Below are 21,218 nucleotides of genomic sequence, written 5' to 3'. Positions count from 1 at the left end.
TAATAAAAAAATTTAGTTTTCAGATTTTTTCAGAAATGTGTATTCCCTATATTTTGATTTCAGTGCATAACAAACAAAAATTCAATTTCTTTCGGTTCATAACGAGACGAACAACGATTCGATTTTTGGTAAAAGAGATAAGAAAAAAATAATAATGCATATTAAGTGTGCTTAATAGGTATAGAATGATATTATATCATGCGATATGATAGGTCGAAAATAAACGCAACGTGACCAAAAACCTGTTATAAACAGCATATATTTGTTACTTCTTTGTACAATGTTAGAAATGAAGTGCGTATTTTGACATTTCTATTCAACCAAGACGTTGTCTCGATCGAGTCACTTCATTAACAAGCTGTTACACGCGTCGTTACTCGCTGTTTTCAGTTCAATCGAAGGCTTTTGTGAAGGCTTCTAAATCAATTACTGCGGTCCGCCATTCAAACTTATTGAACCTGCCCTCTAGACAACTTCGTTCCTTTGGCTCCCTTTTGTTTGTTTATTGTCTTGTCACTCGTTGTTTGTTTTAAATTATCTTGTTCAAGCAAGACTTGGAACTGGATTACTTGCACCAACAATAAACTTATTTTATTTAGTAAATAGCTCTTGCCATAAAAATCTTTAAAACTAACACTGCGTAGACACTTACTACTACACTTTTCGACACTCTCGAGACAATATTCAGCTGCAAAGCATATTATTTTTGTTATTAACTAGCCGCCCGCAATTCCTGAAAAATTCTTAAATGCAAAAATCCGCAATAAAGTTATATATTAATACATGCTAAAATGTACCTCAATTTTAAATTTCAACCAAATCGGTTTAATAGTTGCGGCGTAAAATAGTAACAAACACACGTTCACACACTATTACACAAAAGTTCACCCTCATACTTTGATTGATTTTACAGTAAGAATATTTCTTATAATTTTCGAAATCGCTTAAGAAATTCCATCTTTAAATATTATCATTGGTTCGTTCAATATGTTTCTACTACTTAATAGTTTTAGGCGGAATCGTCGTCGGAATAAGCCGGAGAATTCTGGTCGTATTTTTTGAACAAGGCATCAAGTGTTATTGGAGCGGGGACTCAAGGGTTCTGAGTGGCGGGCTTTATGCAAATGTGCTCTATTCCTTGCCTAAATATATTACAATGGCAAAAAAGAAAGAAATGTAGAAATAATATGTAGCTCTTTGTGACAGAGCTCATCCGGATCTACTATCTATGTATTTTGTACGAATGCTATATTTTGATCTGCGGAAAATTGTTGTCGTTGCTAATTCAAGTACAGCATGCATCAAATTTACGGGTATTAGGGCAGCGTATTGATAACATAAAATTGAAATTTTTCAAATCCTCGAAGGTTATGAAATTATTAATTACACTCTCGATCAAGACATTAATATTCTCTTTCAGTGCACTTTCATTTGAGTCCCCACTCAAGAACAGACATTCGGTTATTCTTCCCCACTTTCAACCCCCAGAACTTTTAAAAAGCTCAACCGATTGTCATCAAACATATCTAAGAACAGTCGCCCGTAAGTCACTTTTCATACAAAAAAATAAATTTAAATCGCTTTATCCGTTCGGGAGCTATGGTGCCACAAACAGACTGACAGCCAGACAGACGGATAGACGTCAAACGTATAACATCCGTCGGGGGTTAAGAAATTATGCATAATTATGTAAAAGATCAGACAATGATGTGATTGAGCATTGTTCAAAACTTCCATGGAAAAAATCCGTTCATTTATTTTATTTTTAAGTAAGTACTAATATTTCGCTTTCCTGTTTAATTCAGCGTAAATCACGTTAGATTCCTTGGACTGTTAAACTCACCAGCTCTCTAAGAGAAAATTAACTTTAAAATAAATGTTTCCATCTTATTATTTTGCTTTTTTACAATCTGTTAGCTACTTTCTGAGAAAAAGTTTTGAAGCTTAAAAAACTTAAAAAAAATCTGTATTGCCCTGATTTCACTGTTCTGCATAAGCCCATCCACTTCAAAAAGAAAAGTCGAGGTAACGCAAGTCCTCAACCGAATTTCCGAAGTGGCAAGTTGGTGTGCATTATTGCGAGAAAATCGTAAGTTTTCACACTCGAAATAGGTTTAAATTCAATAATTCGGGGACCCATGAAGAGCTCTCGAGGAGTTACAACTTTGTTTGCCGATTTGAAAATTTTGAAGAGAAATTTTCCTGTAACAATTTTAAAGGACGCCCGCTCGAGTTTATTGTGGGTTCTTACTTCAAAAAGTGTATTTTAACCACCAAAACTTCAGTTTAAAGTTTATGTTAACGTGTGATAATTCTACGAGTATAAGGCATTTTTAACGAAGTTCCAAAAGTTTTTAATTTGACATAATCTATACTAATATTATAAAGCTGAAGAGTTTGTTTGTTTGTTTGGTTAAACGCGATAATCTCAGGAACTACTGGTCCGATTTAAAAATAATTTTCAGTGTTAGATAGCCCATTTATCGAGGAAGGCTATAAGTTATATATTATGCCCGTATTTCTACGGGAACGATAACCACGCGGGTGAAACTCGTCAGCTAGTAATTTCATAGGTATTTGTATTTCATTGACAACGCGAAAATTGGGTCACAGAAGTCCGTTGGTACAGTGGTGAGCCTATACTTTAGATCGAGAGGTCCTGAGTTAGAATCTAAAGTTGGGTAGCGAACTATTACGCTTTACTTTTTTCCAAGAAAGTTTTATTATAAGATGGTTGGTTTGTCGAGCCCAGTCATTATCGTTAATATTTGGTAGTCGTTAAGGATTTTTTTAGCATTATCATTAATCCCACCCACTTGCACTGGAGCAGCGTGATGGGTCTAAGCTCCATATTCCCCCTTCCTATAAGGAGGGAGGCCTGCCCTGTAGTAGGCCATTTAAATAGGCTGATAACAATAATGATACTAAAGTTGTGCTGTAACACTAAACTGAGATGTAATAGTAATGTTATGTTTTCTGTCCGTCTTTCTTCTTTGTCTGTTAGTCTGTCTGTCGGTGTAAGTTATTTCATTAGTGCGCTGGCGTCGCTCAGGGTGTGAGGGCAGCAATAATAACCGTGAGGCTAACACAACTTCGCGCCAAGTTCCCGTCAACACGCCTGAAATCTACTGAACTTGCAGCTTGCGTGTGGGACAAGTCATGAGAGGTAACCAATACAGTCATAATTTAATATTTCAGGTAGGTAATTTATTTTATTAAATATTATTGTTTTATTAAATGAAAAAACTAAAAAAAATCAGGCATATAATGTACAATTAATATTCCAACATAGGCTCCTGTTTGTTGGCTATTTTTATTTATTTTTACAATCTCACCCTATAAGCGACCTCGTTTATCAAGTGTTTATTTGTCTTTAGATTATACATTCTTGGATTTTAGTCCCAGAATAATTGTATTTTTTGTAGCGCTTTGGAAGGCAGGATCTACTGGAAAAAGGCAATAAGCAGTTGCTTAAAATAACACATACGTTATTTTGGTTTACGATGGTTAAATTAATTATAATTTATTATATTTCCTGTGTGAAAATCAACATTGTTACCATTATATTCGTTAATTTCTTAAAATTTCATGGGAACGGCATTTACGTTGTAACACTGATGTCTTATATTAATTTAACAGTCAGGGTCATCATCATCATCATCATCATGTTAGCCGACGGATGTCCACTGCACACTTCAGCTTCGCGACTCGTTAAGTTATGTCGGTGACTTTGGTTCTTCTGCGGATCTCCTCATTTCAGAGATACTTCGAGCATAGCTCGTTCCATCGCCCGCTGTGTGACTCTGAGCCTTATCTTATGAGGCCCATAGTTAGCGATCAAGTCTCGGAACCATATGTCATCACTGGCAACACGCATTGGCAACACGCTCAGTTAGGGTATTTCGATTGTTTTCTAATTTCCTTTGTTAAGTGTAACGCTATCGCTTATGAAATGGACGCTGCCCGATCTCCAACTATCCGTTACCTATTACAAGTTGGGTCGTCTGAACTCAGTCGGAGACTCAATCTTCTATTAGAACGGAATCCGAGCACAAAGCTCGCGGTCCACAACTCAATTACACACTCGCTGACTTGCATGTTTGTTATTGCATGTGGATTAAATCGGGTAGTGTAAATAAGACCTTATATAGTATGCTTCTTATGCAGTTCCAATATAAAGTTCTTGACTCTTGGACGAAGTATAAAATAGGTAGTAATAATATTCTTTTAGTTTTCTACTTCTCATATCTTGGACTATTAAATATAATATGCCTCAATATTTGCTGAAAAATTGCAATCATTAGTACACTTTACATTATCAGCAAATTTCAACGGCCCAGTACCTTTCAGACCAGACCTCCCTTATTAGTCCTTATGAGAGGGGATATGAAGCTTAGGCCTACCACGCTGTTTTTAGCGGGTTGGCGGAGTAAGAGTGATAGTGTAACTTCGTTAACGAATACTATCTGGATGTTAATGATAATGACCGAGACCGAAGGCTAAACGTGCTCTGGGAGACATGGGGTGTAACACCATGAACTGAATACGGGATGTGAAATTTATCTGTTTTGTAGAAAAAAATTATAGAAAACACAATCGAAAATTTTGATATTCCTTCATACCAATTCAAAGTGAAAGTGCTTCCTCGCCCCGCTCTCCAAGCAGGGATGTCCAATAGCTGCAGCGCACAACTAAAACTAAATCTAAGTTGGCGACGAGGGAAATCAGTGTCCACGTTTAATTTAAATTAATTAAACTCCTTAATTGAACCGCTCCGCTACTTTTGTCAGTTCCATTTGTTGCAATGTTACTGATATTCTAAGAGCTGGCGACATTTTGATGCACCTAATTAAACTGGTTTAAAATTATAACCAAAATGAGTTTATCAGTTTTAAAATTATGTTTTGAAGAAACAACCTACTATAGACCATCATCTAATATTACGATCAACATCATCTTTTATACAGTATCATGGCATAACAGACCAGCGAAATTAAATCCACAATTTTACAATATTCTTGCTGCAATGCAAAGTGGGCTTACAGGGTAATGAATAAGGTAGGTTTTTTAATTACGAGTATTATAACTATATTTACATTTTAAATCTGTACATTTTTTTTTCAAAGTAGTAATATGTCATAGAAGGTTTCTGTTGTAAACTGCAAATTTGTGATAAATTGAATCAAGAGGAGCTCACTATGCTTTAGCTACATTAAGAGTAGAAAAAAACTCTCTTCTCACTCTTGTATCTCAGTCATTTCTTATACTCTACTCTTATTTTTCAACTAACTAACTAACTCTTACTAACAAAATTCAGAGTAGCATAAATGGTTTGAATAAATAGTCCACCAGCTCTCGGTGCAGGCAGCGTGTTACAGACTAGAGCGTAACTATCTCCAATGCAACAATTGCATCTGAATATTTAATAGTCGCAAAATGAGACAGTTTTGTGTGCTGAGGCTTTGCGGTTTTTTGTTTAAATTGAAATACTCTGGAGTGCGCTTTAGACGGGTGTGTGTTTGCATTTAGGTATTATTTATAAATACATCGAGACCTGAGGACCGAGTAAAATTAAAAGCAAAATTAATGTTACAAAACTCATAAACAACTGAAAGGCGTGGTGACCTCCACAGCAATTTGCTGAGAGATTTAGGATCACATCATGCTAGTTGTGGAGTATTTTATTTATTGTTTCTATTTTTTCTTTCTTTGTGATGTATTTTATGAATAAATTTTTCTCTCTTTCTTAATTGGAAATTGGGCATAATATGATTTGAGAGAAGAAGCAGAGTTAGACCAGACTAATAACAGAATGGTATCTGAGAGACCAGGATAGAGCCGTGATATGACCTCTGCCTCCGATTCCGGAGGATTTGGATCAAATCTTGTCCGGGGCATGCACCTCCAACTTTCAGTTGTGTGCATTTTAAGAAATTAAATATCACGTGTCTCAAACGTGTAAAGTTCTGACTAGTTTCTTTGTGGTTCTGCAGGCGGGGACAAATAATATTTTCTTACGTGCAAAGAATGAACTACCAATGTTTGTAACCGCATGCGGCAATATGATGAAATTAGTCAGAACTTAATGTTTATATTGTGATACTTGTTTTGCTCTTTTCAGTTTATTACACTTAGGCAGTCGGGTTCTTTGCTTTTATAATAATATTTTTTTATTATTTATAAATATAATAATAAAAGTAGAACGTACTTACTAAAACGTTTGAAGGGTTTCTAGAAGTATCAATCAGAATATATTTCGATTAGTGATACAATATTCATGTCCGTTCTGATGATTAAACAATCAAAATTAAATTTATGATATGTTTATTAGTAAATAAGCTTTTTGTGACTGAGCTCATTCGAGGAACTACTACCGCCATTATTTCCGCCAAGCAGCATTGCTGTGGGTGTGGTAGCGGGGGAAAACAAACAAACAAAGCATAACATAATACCTCACTTTGGGGCTCAAGGCTATATATACATTGTAGGCTGAGTTCTTTACATTCTCTGTGATGTATTGCTCATAGTTGGTCTTCCACTTAACATCAGGTAGGTATGTTTTTTTTCATACTAGCATAACAAAATGGACTCCTAGTACATGGGTCATTTACGACCCTTGAGGTTCAATACATAACACTTAGGTAGGTCACACTAAGCGACGAGTTCATTAAATATTAATAGTATGTACGTACATCGAGTATACAATATGCATATTCAGCTGAGAGAAGAGCCACTTGAGACGTTTTAATTAAAATTGTAAATTAAATCGCCGAAGCCGTCCCTCGTAGACGCCTTTACGATTTTAACGAAGACATTAAAATAATGGGTTAATAACTTTTACGTGACTATCACTAATTGTATGGTCACCTTTTATTAATCTGTAGGTATGAGTTACGTAGAGATCGATGCCGGTTTTTTTCTATAATCAATCCTAGGTAAAAAATATGCAAGGATTATACGGGATTAAATTCCTTAGTCGTCGAATAAAGATAATCGGGCACCGAAGACAAACGGGTTATAAGAAGCTGTTGATTGCTAGCAGCTTGCGACCGTGCTCTTTGATGTACATACAAGAAGCCTTCGTCCAGCAACGGACGTCCATCGGCTGATAGAAATGATATATGATAATGACGGGATCACGGTAGATCTGATCATTGCAACAATCTTGAACAATCAATTGCAAAGGACCGATTCATTGAAATCTATGGGTGCTTGCAAACGTCCGATATATTTTTAGTAGTAAATCATCTAGTGACTTTTATGAGGGTGAAAAAAATGGATTTAGTTCGATATAGTAATATCTATATAATAAAATTTATCAACGCACCTGTCAAAAGCTTGTATGTTGTAGCTCCTTACCAAAACTACGTCATCCAAAAGGGTACGGACCCTGAATAAATTTATATCTATAATAAAAGTGTCCAAATTGTGTACTTATCCTTAAACTGACAGCAGAAAAAACTCAAACAATCAAACAGACTTGTTTATTTTTAACAATTTATTTCGTAAATCCATTTGAAACAACAGCATTTACTTTCTATTTCGCTAACCGTTTCAATTCGACATGTCGACATGAATATCAACATGCTATGAAATATTCAATCAGGAGCGTGGAGCTATGGGCTCGGATATTCAGACATGTACCGACATGTTCCAAATTTGAATTTAAAACGCGACAACTCTAACATGCACTCTGTGTCCGAATAGGTTTTTTAATCGCTTTAATAGCGAGCGAGTCACTTAATGTTATATGATTGTTTTCAATGTCAATTTAGCTCTTCTTTAAAATCTCACCCGATGTTAGTAGGTACCATATGCAGTTACAGGTGCAAGCCACCTAACTTGGGCTTAGCTAGAGATATGAGTTTTGCGTCAGAAATTGATTATACTTTATGGAAAAATATTGATCTTCGGATTGGTTTATTTAATTTTCACTATGTATAGATAGAGATCTTTCCCTTATAGATTTCCATTAAAAAAATGAGGAATAAATCAATCCATTTAGGATCTATATTTATATTTTGCAAAAAAAAGCTGTTTGTAAGATTAAATAGCACGTATTTGATGTTACACACAGACAAAATATACTCCAAACGTATAATATTCCGGGAATCGTAGAACATTTTTTACAACTATGTTTTTTTTACTGTTGCTTAATTAAACGGTTTACGACTAAAACATCCACAATATCCTACAAATTTCGTGGCACATTATCTCGGCCCGACGATCAGAAATTTTCATTTCCTGGTAACTCAGTTAGCTACCAGAATCAAGAATTTTCTTAAATAAAAAATTAGATTCACGAAAAATTTACTTAATAGTAATCAGTTGTAAAAAAATTTTCTACAGATCCCTGATAACATTTTTGTATAAATATAACTTTAAATAGTTCTTTTTAGAATCTACTAACTCATGTTATACACGCGACGATAAAAATTAAATTAATTTCCCCGTACTGTACTAAACAAAGTTGCGAACAACTGTGACGTCACGGGAGTTTTCCAAAAGTTCCCCTTTATACGAGGTGCTAACTAAAATCCAGATTTTGACAACTTTCACTTCAAAGCTTTGACGAAAAGTTGCCTCATTGAAAATGGACTTTGTAAAGTGTTTTTATTTAAATCGGATTCTGTCAATTTCGTCAGGGCAGAGAATCATCAAAACTGGCGTGTTGTTTGGCAACAGTTTGCAATAAAAAAGCTCAACTTTGCTCTGGGTTTGAGCTTTGTACGCTGAATGGGTAGAAAACTTGAGCATTTTATAATTAGATATTTTATTTATTTATTATTCAAAAAATACATATTAAAATTAAGCCTAACCATGATGCAACACAAACCACAGTTGGTTTTACTGTGCACTGTTGCGTATACAATTCGTTTATATCTACAACATATTATGAAATGGTAATATTAATGTAATGAAATAAATAAAAAAATATCGAAAATTAACAGTGACAGACGGAGACTCGAATTATCTTATAAAAGTGGCGATTTTGTACGCAAATATGTTCAGAATTGAAAATCAATTGTCTTGAAAAAGTCTTAATACTTGATTTATTGAATACCTATTATACCTAATTTTTAAAACTAAAATTTTGACTTCTATTTCTGTTAATTTCCGTTCCTAAGACCAAATATACACGTAACTTCACTGTCACCTGTGCTACTATTGCAATACTTTTTTACATCGAAAAAACCAGTCTTGTTTGCCGTCAAAAATAAACATAACGGTATCACTTCCCCGGACAACCTCCAGCACAAAGAACTGTATGCTAGTTTATAAATTCCATTATGTTCTACATAACCTCATGAATAGCTGACGCAGCATACAGCACCGTCGCAGGTAACAATAGATATCTCATTACCTATCTAGGTCGCGAGTAATGCCTAGGCAGTAGTACGGCGCCTGATAAATTACAAATCACTACGCTCCTGAATGCACGACTGAATTTGATTAGGATTAATCTAATTTAGAGATTATGGGGATGGATGGGGGTTATTACATTATATGGGACGGTATATAACGGACTGCTATTGATTTATTCGTTTGTTTATATGGATTTATTATGAAACGAAATGGATAATTTTCTCTTACTATTGATACTACATATAAAATTTACCTGGAAATGCGGGCAGTATTCTTGATATAGTTCCCCGTGGATATTTGTATAACTTATGAACAAAGTTTGTTACAGTTTTGTATTTCAATAAAAAAATTAAGTACAAATTTCGGCAAAATTTGTAGGATAAAGTTTAAATTTGCAGATTTTACGTCATTTGCGGCACTGGAATCAGCGAATAACGAAATCTTTAGGATTATTTTATTAATAAAGGAATTGGGTCGGAATTTTTTATCCACGAATTGTGAAAACACAAATAAAGGAAGCACGAAGGACCTTTAATTTAGATAACTTGTAAACCTATGGGTATATTGCTATTATACTTTTTACCAGGGTTAGTATACAATGTACCAATAAAAGAAAAAATATATTCTCAAGGCGTCTAGCTATACAGTGGTAGAATAGAAATGAAAGAACTAAACTGTAAAGTTCCAGGCTCCAGAGCATAATACATCTTTATTTACGATATTTGAATTATTTCTTTGAACTACCCGCGAAATGTTGTACGGAAACTACCCCGTGTGCACAGGCTCCGAAAGCCCTCATAACTGAACAGACAAAGCTATTTTTCGTTGCAACACGGATGGAATTTCGTTACGGACGTCGCCGTTGGTTTTCCAAAAAAATCCCCCTTTTTTTCGTAAGTAAACTGCGCGGAAAATATTCGATTGGACACCGACCAGTTTTTTCCATGGTTTTGTACTTTTTTTCCCCCCCGGATATTTGATATCGGCGAAGTTTCGATGGGTTTTTTGATGGAATGGTTCTTTGTTTTGATTTAAAAGGAACCGTGCACTTCATTCACTTTTTTTACGTCGGGGCTTACAAAACATTAAATTTTATAGATCCGCTTTCGACTTCGTTTGCACTATGGAAACTAAACACAAACAAAACTTTTATTGGTACAATTAAAAATTAGCATGTAAAATTAAAAATATCTTTACAATAGACATTTATTAAATGTCATTACATAAAATAAATATTAAAATTATTTATTTGCAAAAAAAAAAATCGCAATATTTTCTCCCCTGATTGTTTTGTTACCAATCAAAAAAATATATATTTATATCGTTTTTGAAGTTCTTAAATGAGAGTATACCGCACCAAACTGTCTGGCTTCCCTTTCTCTTACGCATACGGTAGCAGATTTGAGTTATCAGTTCCATTGAGCATCCCGAGACGCGTTTTTGTTTTTATGGTAACGAGACTAACAGATCGCACTTATTTATTTTTTTATTATGTAATAATATTCAAAGTAGCATCCACTATATGTTTCTATATAAATTTCAAACCTCCTTTTTGAGGACTTAACTATTTACTCAAAAAAGGAGGTGTTACCCTAAATAACCTAATAGCTTAGACCTAAAAACTAACAAAACTCTCATATCAGTTTCCTGGACATTTCCTCAAAGCGTTTCAACAGTTTTGGAAAAATGTCTAAAACCGCTCACTTCCAACATCGCTCGCAACAGATGCGCATCGGTATACGTATTCGTATTTCCGTAGGTATTCGTATTTTTGGTATTCGTATTTCGTATTCCTGGACCGCTCGTGCTACGAGCTAACTCGTATTCCCTACATGTTCATACTGAGACTGAAACGACTTAGAATAAATGCGAACAGTTTCAAACTGTGACACAGTTTTCCCTAAAGACATAATCTTGTATTATGAGAGTAAAAACTCTGTTTGTCGCCGATAGCTGTCTTGTGATTGATTGTTAGCGTTGTAATCAAAGCGATGCTTGGGTGGGTTTGTTAGTAATTTATAATGGTGACACCACATGCTTGCATCAACAAATAGTCACATTCAAGCGTGTAGATAAATTGTTTGACTTTGTTTGTGTAGGTTTGTAACCGTTTGTAGCCAATCTGATCGACATCGGTCTTTTATCACAAACCAAAGAAAATTTGCCGCAAGTGTTTGTAACCTTTTCACAAGTTTGTGCGCATGCAATGAATAAAAGTGCGATCATAAGAAAAAATAATTGGCATCTTTTTTGCCTTTTTTGGCAAACGAAATAGTAAAGATGATGTTTTTTTGAATGGGATCGATGCGTGTGTAATCGCAGGGCATAGCTAGCGTGTTCATGCATTCAAAATTGATGAACTACCAACACAGTGTACTAAAATGTGCTACACTCACTACTTTCTGATTCTGACATGATGGATCAGGCGTTGTATGCAAAAAAAAATATTATTCTTCTAGTATAAATATCGCTGTGTGTTACCGTGGCTAGTTACCACCCTACCGACAAAGACATACCGCCAAGCGATTTAGCGTTCCGGTACGATGTCGTGTAGAAACCGAAAGGGGTGTGGATTTTCATCCTCCTCCTAACAAGATAGCTCGCTTCCATCTTAGACTGCATCATCACTTACCATCAGGTGTGATTGTAGTCAAGGGCTAACTTGTAAAAGAATAAAAAAGAATAAAAAAAAAAAAAAAAGTTTCATAGAGTTTGTTCCACTTAGGCCATAAAGTAAACTACGTTATGAAGATGAAGTCAGACAAAGTTATTATATTAGGATCAATCTACTACTAGAGGAACGAATCCCTAAAAGCAATACAAAGTAAATGCACTGCCGTATCAAACAGATGAACGCTAGGTTCGTGCAAGTTTGATATCTCGCGAGTGCTATTCGTAATACAGATGATAAGAATTCCGCCAGCGATCTCGTGTATAGCCTCTATGAATAGATAAGGAGGGTATGTTAGTCTGTGGACGATGCCATTTACTTAATACAATTTTTATCTTTCAAAGACGTTTTCTCGTGTTGTTACTGTTGCTTCGAGATGAATATGTATATACAGAATAAGAGCCTTTGATGGTTAGACTCAGGTCATTTTAGATAGCTGAAAGCTTGTCAGTATGTCTTTTACCATTGGAAAGCATGATAAACAACTAGTTTGAACTTAGGTCGATTTGAAAGGATAGTCCAAGTATAAACCAGGTGAATTTCAAAATTCTTTCGGGGTAATATAATATGGCTCTGCTAAAACTAACTCTTTGTTGTGGTTGTGGGTGTCTCTCTCTGTTTAACACGATACTATAGAATGAGAAAGATAGCGATGAATTCGAAACTAGCACTTGCGAGTTATAAAAATATCCTTAGAGAATAGCCGTGCTGGTACGGCGCTACGTATCGTTCGTAGCACCGTAGCCGGTGCTGAGGCGACGCGTTTCTGTTATGTATCCATTAAGTGTGCGTTGAAGTTTAGTGTATCATACAAATAATACTTAACGCCTCGCCTTAACGTAGCAACTCCGTGTGCCGATTGAGTGAGTTTTGAGCCTAAGCCGTCGGTCACGTTATTATGATTATCATCAGCTGGCCTATTCACTATTTTGGTCTTTATTACAACTAGTAAAATAAACATCAAATCAATTGACAAAATGTCATCTAATCTACTGATGATATCCACCAATAAGCATTGGATGACATTTGTTACATATAATTACGTATATGCCAACTAGCATACGTCAAAGATAGTGAATTAACCTGCTGATAGCAGTCATTTGGGAATGATATTTCATAATCACACAAAATCAAAAAAATTATATTTTGACGGCCTTCGTGGCGAAGTGATGGATTTACGGAGGTCCTGGGTTCAATCCCCGGCTGGGTAGTTTGAGGTTTTCTTAATTGATCCAGGTCTGGTTGGTTACGACCCTATCGACAAAGACGTGCCGCCAAGCGATTTAGCGTTCCGGTACGATGTCAAGTAGAAACCGAAAGGGGTGTGAATTGTCATCCTACTCAACAAGTTAGCCCGCTTCCATCATAGATTGCATCATCACTTACCATCAGGTTAGATTGTGGTCAAGGGCTAACTTGTATAAAATTCTTCTTCCACGAAAAATCTTTCTTAGTTTTTAAGAAGTTTCACTTCTATCAATTGTAAAGCGCTAACGCAATTCTTTTTTTAATGCATTTTCAGATGTCGGTTTAAAACTAAATCTGAATTTGTATTTGTGATCGAAAAAACTGCGCGACATAAAATTTTCAAAACCATCACGGACACATCGTTATTTCTGTGATATTGTTTGGATTTCGTTACAGGCCCGGGCGCGGGTATGTTCCGCGCTTTTATATCCGTTTTTTTGAAAACAAACCGGACGGAACATTCGATTGGACGGAGTTTTTCCTGATATTTGATATTGGTACAGGCCGGCACTGATTTTTATAGTTTTTTTCTATGATTTTTTTATATGCACATAATATTTTATTATACGTTGAATTTTGTTACGTGAATAAATTTGCAGTAAAAAATAATATTTTTATATTTTATTTATTTTAACACAAAAATAACTAAATTCCTTGATAACTCTTTTCATTGAAATCTGCCATCAAAACAGATGGTATTTTCAACTCTTTTTAACAATTCTTTAAAATTTGTCTTTAAAATTAGAGACCCACTGATTATTACAGAAAGCGAAAGGGTTTTAATTCTCTAACCTCTTGCGCTGCGGAAGTTTATTTTTTCAGATAACTATTTTTTTTTTGCTTTAATAAAGGAATAAATTCTATAGTCATTAGTTTGCTTTAAGACTTTGTACATCCGTATAGTTGGTACGAAGATTTGTGTACAAACAAATAAATAGATTACATTATAAAAAACGAGTTTTTGTTTTCTGCTTTACTTCGTGTATCATCAAATTATTTCAATAGTCAATAATAATGATAATCCAAAAAAACACCACAAGTGTTTTAAAAGGACTATAACAATGCTTTCCAACCATTACATATATTGAAGTCGATTTGTTTAAGTCATGAATCCCACTTCTGAACTTCTATCTCGCTCCACGTTTATCTCATTGTCAAAATGGCTCCTGTTGTGCATCGTTAAACCATCCGAGAGCTCTCAAAGCTGCAAACGGCCACAAAGTGAGCTGTCAATAAGTTAGAATAAACCGTGAAGAGCGAAACAACGTGGGAGGGGCGCTGTGAAAAATGCTTCGGCACCGGGCACTTTATATATCACGTCGAGAGACCGGGTTATGCGCGTCGAGCTTGGAGTTGGACTATTTCGTACTCCACAACCATGTCACAACGTTAAAGCATCGTTGACATCTAACGACCTATATTATACTGACATTAGGCGATTTACGCAGCACAATACAATGCACTACGTAACTCTGATGCAGTCTCAATTTTATCGTTTTCAGAGTACGATGGAATTAATGGACGTTGGCTTAACATTCATTTTGCTTCCTTTTCTTGAGTTTGACTTCTGGAATAAATTAAAGATTTTAGTTTTTTTTATTTTACTATAGTTTATGCAAAAAAAGGGAATTCACTGTCATGGTGTGCAAACATATTGTTATTCAAATAAATATATTTTGATTCTATGCTTTTAGCTTAAATGAGAACAGAGCCGATCATTGGCTAAATTATAACATAGATAAATCATGTCCTGCAGACGAACACAAAATAATTATTAGGTACATACAAAATATGAAGAACACCCACATCACATTCAAAACAACTTAAATCCACACAAAACCACGGGCGTCCATTATTTATTATAATATAATGATGATGATATAATATATTTGATAACTTTACAGTCAATTAGCGTTTGTATTACAAAGACCGTTAATTTGTGAATTTAATTGGACGTGACAAACGTTATGATTTGATATTTACATACAAATTTGATTGTGTTTTAATTAGGCGTTTGATGCGTGGTAGGAATTGATTAGAGAAATAATATAATTTCAGCAATTATTACAAAGTATAATACATTGATGGTACACGTTAACGAAAGAGTTTGGTGCAGTTACGGTATATTGTTTGTATATATATGTCGGAGAGTTCGATAATAATAGCGCCATCTTACATTATTGGAGTAACTAATTTAATAGCGATATCTGTTAGAAACGTATCTGTCAGTTGTTTGTCTGTGGACATCTGTCAGTTAACTAGACGATCTCGGAGAAAGCGAGACGCGGTAGTTCTTAGGTTTATCCAGTTGAACACTTGTGTTAGTTCGAGACGTGGTTCGAGACGGTTCGGTAGTGAGTCAGTGGTATGTTAATACTAGTAGTAAGGCCTTTGTATTGTTAACCGACTTCAAAAAGGAGGAGGTTCTCAATTCGGTCGTTAATTAATTAGCTTGGAGCCAACACGTGCGGAGAATAGGGGAGTATTAGTTAACTGTAAAAGACGTCTTTAACCGATATATTTTATATATAGATGAGTGGAGGTTTCCGATTCCTGTCTTCCTTAAATGTGAATTTCAAGAATTAAGGCATTCATGTAAACAAATGTATTTCTTATTTTTCTTTTCTCATTTTCCAACATACTTGGAAACATGATGATATCAAAGTAACCCCTACGTTCGTTTTGCTTATTATTTAAGCGATAAATGTTTCGCCAGCGAGCTCAACGTCGAGAACACCGTTGTACAAAATAACACTGCTCTGCCGGAATTTAGGGATTCTGTTAGCAAAAGCGGCGCGCAAGATGAAAATGTAAGGTTTTGAACGTAATAAAAGATGGCTCGTGTTGGATAAAATGAGAGTTATTTTGTTTATAGCATTTTCTACGATATTTATGTACAGAAGTAAACAGGTAATACATGCTTCCACTATGTGGAAACTTATGAACGTTAGTTTCCTTTTTGCTGTATATGTTCCGAGTGGTATTTGCTTTGTCATGATTTTCCAACGGTCTACTACAGGGTATTCATATTTAAAAGATAGAAGTTATGTAGCTTAGACCCACCACGCTGTCTAAATGCGGGAGATAATATTTTTTGTGGTAACAATCACTATTAAATGTCAATCACTATAAAATCATTGAGAACGAAGGCAAAACTTTACAGATGAGTTAAATTATACAATTTTACAGTTCTATAGAAAACCTTCACCTGTCGAATCCAGGACTTTGCGATGTAATACATCAACGGCAAAGGTATCGGATTCACGATGAGAGGTCGTAGGTTCAATCCCCGCCAGGTAGACTATTGTCGTACGCACCCCAATACAGTTTTTCCGAATTATTAGCGAGGAACGGTAACATTGGTCGTATCTAAAGCCACATCCCAACGTATGTATGTATAGAATAGAATAAAATAGAATATCTTTATTTGTCTATTCACGAGTAATAAAATAAAATAAAATAAACAAACAGAACATATAAATATCTGGTCGTGGACAAAACAGGTATCCACCTCAGCACGATGCTACAGCGAGCTGTGGCGCTGGTTTTTAGGTTTGTATGTAGTCATTCCGGCACCTCTTACATTAAAAGCCATCAGATGAGGTCATGGTTCAGCCAAAATAGCCAATCAGTAAACATGCACGCATATAGCGAGTATAAACAAAACGCAGACTATCTCATTACCTATCTAGGTCACTTCTAATGCCTAAATCGAATGCACTGGCTGCCAATAAATTACAAATCGGCGCAATTCCGTATGTGCCAGTAAATTTGATGGGAATTAACCTATTAGTGGGGATTTCGATCGTTCCTGTGTGGAGTATTTAAATGGATTTTAATTTGATTATGAAAATTAACTAGGGACTTTGTGTGGAACATAAAATAGTACTTGCTTATTAAATGACTAGCTGATGCCGCGCGATTTTACTCGCGTAGTTCTCGTTCCCGTATGAATACGATTATAATATATAGCCTATAGCCTTCCTCGGTAAATGGGCTAACTAACACTGAAATAATTTTACAAATCGGACCAGTAGTTCCTGAGATTATTGCGTTCAATCAAACAAACAAACAAACTCTTCAGCTTTATAATATTAGTATAGATTATGAAACACGGCAAAAACTAACGTGATGTTTCATTTTCATCATCATTAACAAGCTATATTCGGCTCACTTTAGAGCACGAGTCCCTTCTCAGAATGAAAAAGGTTAGGCCTTAGTTTACCACACTGGCCAAATGTGAATTTGCTGTCTTTACGTAGTAGAGAATTGAGAAAATTCTCAGGTATGCAGGTTTCCTCACGATGTTTTTCCTATAACGTTTAAGACACGTGATATTAATTTATTAAAATGCACATAACTGAAAAGTTGAAGGTTCATGCTCCGAACCGATTTCAAACCTACGCCGTCCGAATCGAAGGCAGAAGTCATATTCACTGACATGTCACATCTCAGGAGTTACGTAAGGAATTTCTCAGTAAATAATTAATAAACTTGGATTTTGTACAGTAGGTAGACTGATATGTTAAAGAAGTTTATTTATTTATTTCTTAACTGACAAACATACAAAGACCTTACAATTTTTTTTCTAGTTGATGGTGGTACCATCGCATCATGTCTTGAAGAACACACTTAACCGTCGATCCTGGTCATTCCTATCAACATGCTGTAGTGTGAGATAGATACATTGTGATAGATCGCTGCAAAGTGAAAAAATATTATTTCTCCAAGTCCATCAACCCCCATTGGAACAGCGTGGCCTAACCCAAATATCCCCTCTCCTATAAAATAAGGGAAGCCTGGCCCTATTGCAAACTGTAAAAATAGCCCAAGGATAAAAGTTAAACGTGATTTATTTAAAAAAAAAATAATCCGCTTAATAGAATATAATATATTCCACAGTGAATAAAATCAAGTCTCCACATCCATGGCACATAGATTCGATTTCTGTTTATTGTCTATGCATTAAGAGCACAGAGTGCTTGTGTCAACAAGTATGGATTATGTATTTGGTACAGTTTGCTTTGCTAGACGCTCTGAAGCTGCGATGCCTTTTAAAATATCTCAAATACTCCGTGTTTCTTGATGCGAAAGAATACTTTTAAGAATTTCATTTTATTTTCAGTCTGACTTGTTGTTAAGTGAAACGTTTTTAAAGGCTAGACTAGACTCAAAGTTGCAAAGTTAATGGCTATTTTGCTTTGCGTTGGATGAGCATGTTAAGTGAGTAAGATTAGTTTTCAACGCATTGATTGAATTAGCTGACGATTATTAACCCCAAATGCATTCTGAAAATCTATAAATAATGAGTTTAGGGTACACACCTCAAAAGAAAATTCCCTATTAGGACAATTTTATTGTCCGTTTGTCTATCTGTCTATCTATCTGTTAAGACTTCTTATCTCGTTAACGCGTAGAGGTTACACGACATTAGATCTACATTCCTTTGAAGCTGTAAAAAATCAATCTACTTATTTAATTTAAGGATAAATATGGCCTGTTATACCGGGAAGTGAATCGATATTCTATTGATCATATAATCTGTTTTAATTAAAATTTTAATTTACTTTCTGTTGATCTAGAACTTTGAAATTTAGAAAGTAACACCATTAAATATTTCAAGTACCTAGATTGAAATATCTCAGAACTACCTTACATTTGTAATAAAATCATGAAATACATACTATGTATTTATTTAAACAAGTGTTTACATATTGAATTTCTACGGAACCCTCAGTAAGCGAGTCCGACTGTCCGGTTTCTGCGAATTCAATTTTCAGAAGAAATAGGTACTTCAACGATCTTACCTATAAGCTACTAACGCCATCTATTAAGCTGTACTACTCACCATCCCGTGAAGCCGTGATAGCCCAATTGACCTCTGCCTTCGATTCCGGAGGGTGTGGGTTTGAATCCGGTCCGGGACATGCACCTCCAACTTTTCAGTTGTGTGCATTTTAAGAAATTTAATATCACGTGTCTCAAACGGTGAAGGAAAACATCGTGTTATCTGCATACCAGAGAATTTCTTAATTCTCTGCGTGTGTGAAGTCTGCCAATCCGCATTGGGCCAGCGTGGTGGCCTATTGGCCTAACCCCTCTCATTCTGAGAGGAGACTCGAGCTTAGCAGTGAGCCGTATTTGGGTTGATAACGATCTATTAGCTACTAACGCCATCTATTAAGCAGTACTCACCATCAAGTTTCTCCTTCCCGTTGAAGTACCAAGTGACCTTGGGTTGGGGTTTGCCCCCCACCACCAGGCAGGTGAGGTTGACCCGCGCCCGCTCCGACAGCGGGCCGAACGTGCCGCCGTCTGACATCACCGTACCGTCGCTGGTGATGACTTCCACTGACTTTGGTTTTACTGTGAACAAGCAAAAATATTTATATTTTTTAGCATACTCAGAAGTGATTACAAAAATAAGAAAACTATCGAACAAAGGTTATGATTTACAACATTTGACAGGACAACTTAATTAACAAATCAAACTGTAACCAAAATACCCTAGAATGGCAGAGAATGACCTTGGCTGAAGCTACGCACTTGTGAACGTTGTGTGTAGGGTTAAAGGATTCTTTGATTGTTAACAAACACTTCTCCACTCTCCCCGACTATCACAAGTAACCCATAAAGAATTACACAACAAAAGATGTGGACGACTCGAACGCCACAAGCACACTGAAGCCGTCCGTACCGCAAGTCGTTGCAACGCGCCGATAACATATTCATCATCATTTTAACATGACATTAGTATTTATATCTAACACCTACATAAATCTAAATATTGTAGGAAATAGTAGTCTGAGACGGATATGACGTCGCTCGATCTCGTGTTGGGTCGTCCTGACGCTAGGTGGCGCACTTGTTGCCGAAAAGAGTAGGGAGTTAGAGAGGGGTAGCGATCGGGCGGAAACGACTGGCGATATAAGGTGCTCGCCGCTCAGCTTCAGTAACCTCGTGGCGTTCGACCCGTCCACAACTTTTGCTGTGTGATCCTTCATGGGTTACTTGGGATAGGCGGGGAGAGTAGCTTGAGCAGTGAATGGTGAGTGTTGGCATGTCGAAAGGGATCCCTTAAACCTGCATCCGGAGCCACAAGCCTCTGGGACTGCTCACTGTAGTATCTTCCATTCTAGGGTTTGTTTTGCTTACAGTTTGATTTGTTATTTAAGTTGTCCTGACAAATATTGTGAATCATATTTGTTCAACATTGGTTTTCTCATTTTTTAAATCCACTTTTGAAGCTCAGTCTTCGTCAGAAGTCACTCTTCAAAAAATCTCTTCTTCAAGAAATATGAAATTTGGCAGGTATTTTATAGTTAGTAGACGTTTGCTAAGAACGGATTATGCAACGGGGGACGAAGTCGAGAAGAACAGAAAAGTACAATATTTCATATTTCTCCTGGGACTCGAATCTAGAACCGCGTGATCTGAAGATGTGCAGACATAAAACCTCTGCAGAAAGTAAAAGTCCATTGAAAAAAAGACATTTATAAATTGTATCCAATTATTTTTCCCCTTATTTTGTATAACCCCTGCCCCTGTAAGCACCCCTTAACTACCCCCTTTACCTTTTGTAGCTTCTTATTAGCAATTTGTGATTATTAAAAAAATGAAAGTACAGTCACTAACGAGCTTAAGCTACAAGTATGCCTTGTCATTATTATCAACGGTCGATAAGTACTGGCGCGTACACAAGTGCCAAAGAATAAATAAAAAAATGTAAACAACATTCTGTCAGCTTCATATTAACAGATTAAATTAAAGTGCTTATTTTCAATCTTGACTGATGACAAAACCATAAGTTTGAATGCTTAGCTTTTTTTGAAATGGATGCTAAGATTATCTATTCATAAAAATATTTAATGTAAATAATAAAATCTCATAGTATAACTTGATTTTTTTTTAATATCTATTAAAATATCACAAA

General features: G+C 35.7%; 1 protein-coding gene across 1 annotated transcript in view; it reads right to left on the bottom strand.

Annotated features, from left to right (window-relative positions):
• Positions 1-21,218, bottom strand: part of LOC112046705 (uncharacterized) — a 413,809-nt gene that overhangs the window by 61,193 nt on the left and 331,398 nt on the right. Inside the window, exon 5 of the mRNA XM_052886800.1 lies at positions 19,481-19,651. Coding sequence (XP_052742760.1) covers positions 19,481-19,651 — 171 coding nt within the window. The remainder of the gene's footprint in view (positions 1-19,480; positions 19,652-21,218) is intronic.

This window comes from Bicyclus anynana, chromosome 18 (assembly GCF_947172395.1).
Source record: "Bicyclus anynana chromosome 18, ilBicAnyn1.1, whole genome shotgun sequence".
Lineage (NCBI taxonomy): Eukaryota > Metazoa > Arthropoda > Insecta > Lepidoptera > Nymphalidae > Bicyclus > Bicyclus anynana.
Note: the sequence above shows the minus strand (reverse complement) of the source record. Positions and strands in the feature narration are given on the sequence as shown.